This window comes from Dipodomys ordii, unplaced genomic scaffold (assembly GCF_000151885.1).
Source record: "Dipodomys ordii isolate 6190 unplaced genomic scaffold, Dord_2.0 Scaffold108, whole genome shotgun sequence".
Lineage (NCBI taxonomy): Eukaryota > Metazoa > Chordata > Mammalia > Rodentia > Heteromyidae > Dipodomys > Dipodomys ordii.
In genome coordinates this window covers 1813302-1813631 of record NW_012267324.1, presented here as the reverse complement: position 1 = coordinate 1813631, position 330 = coordinate 1813302, and the positions used below count along the sequence as shown (strand labels likewise).

At 74.5% G+C, this 330-nt stretch overlaps 1 protein-coding gene across 1 annotated transcript in view; it reads left to right on the top strand.

Annotated features, from left to right (window-relative positions):
• The window catches only part of Mast3 (microtubule associated serine/threonine kinase 3), a 40209-nt gene that overhangs the window by 23103 nt on the left and 16776 nt on the right, over positions 1 to 330 (top strand). Inside the window, exon 22 of the mRNA XM_013028329.1 lies at positions 67 to 298. Within this exon, the coding sequence (XP_012883783.1) occupies positions 67 to 298 (232 nt within the window). The remainder of the gene's footprint in view (positions 1 to 66; positions 299 to 330) is intronic.

Here is a 330-nt window from a genome sequence, read left to right as displayed (position 1 = left end):
GGGGCGGCCTGGGGGCGGGGCCAGGGGCGGCCTGGGGCTCCGACCCAGCCCTTCCCTACCCCGCAGATGACGGCAGCGGCGGCCCCCTCATGAGCCCGCTGTCCCCGCGTTCGCTGTCCTCCAACCCCTCATCCCGGGACTCCTCGCCCAGCCGGGACCCGTCGCCCGTGTGCGGGAATCTGCGGCCGCCCGTGGTCATCCACAGCTCGGGGAAGAAGTTCGGCTTCAGCCTGCGCGCCATCCGCGTCTACCTGGGCGACAGCGATGTCTACACCGTGCACCACGTGGTCTGGGTGAGGCCCGGCCCGGGCACGCCCCCGCGCCGCCCCT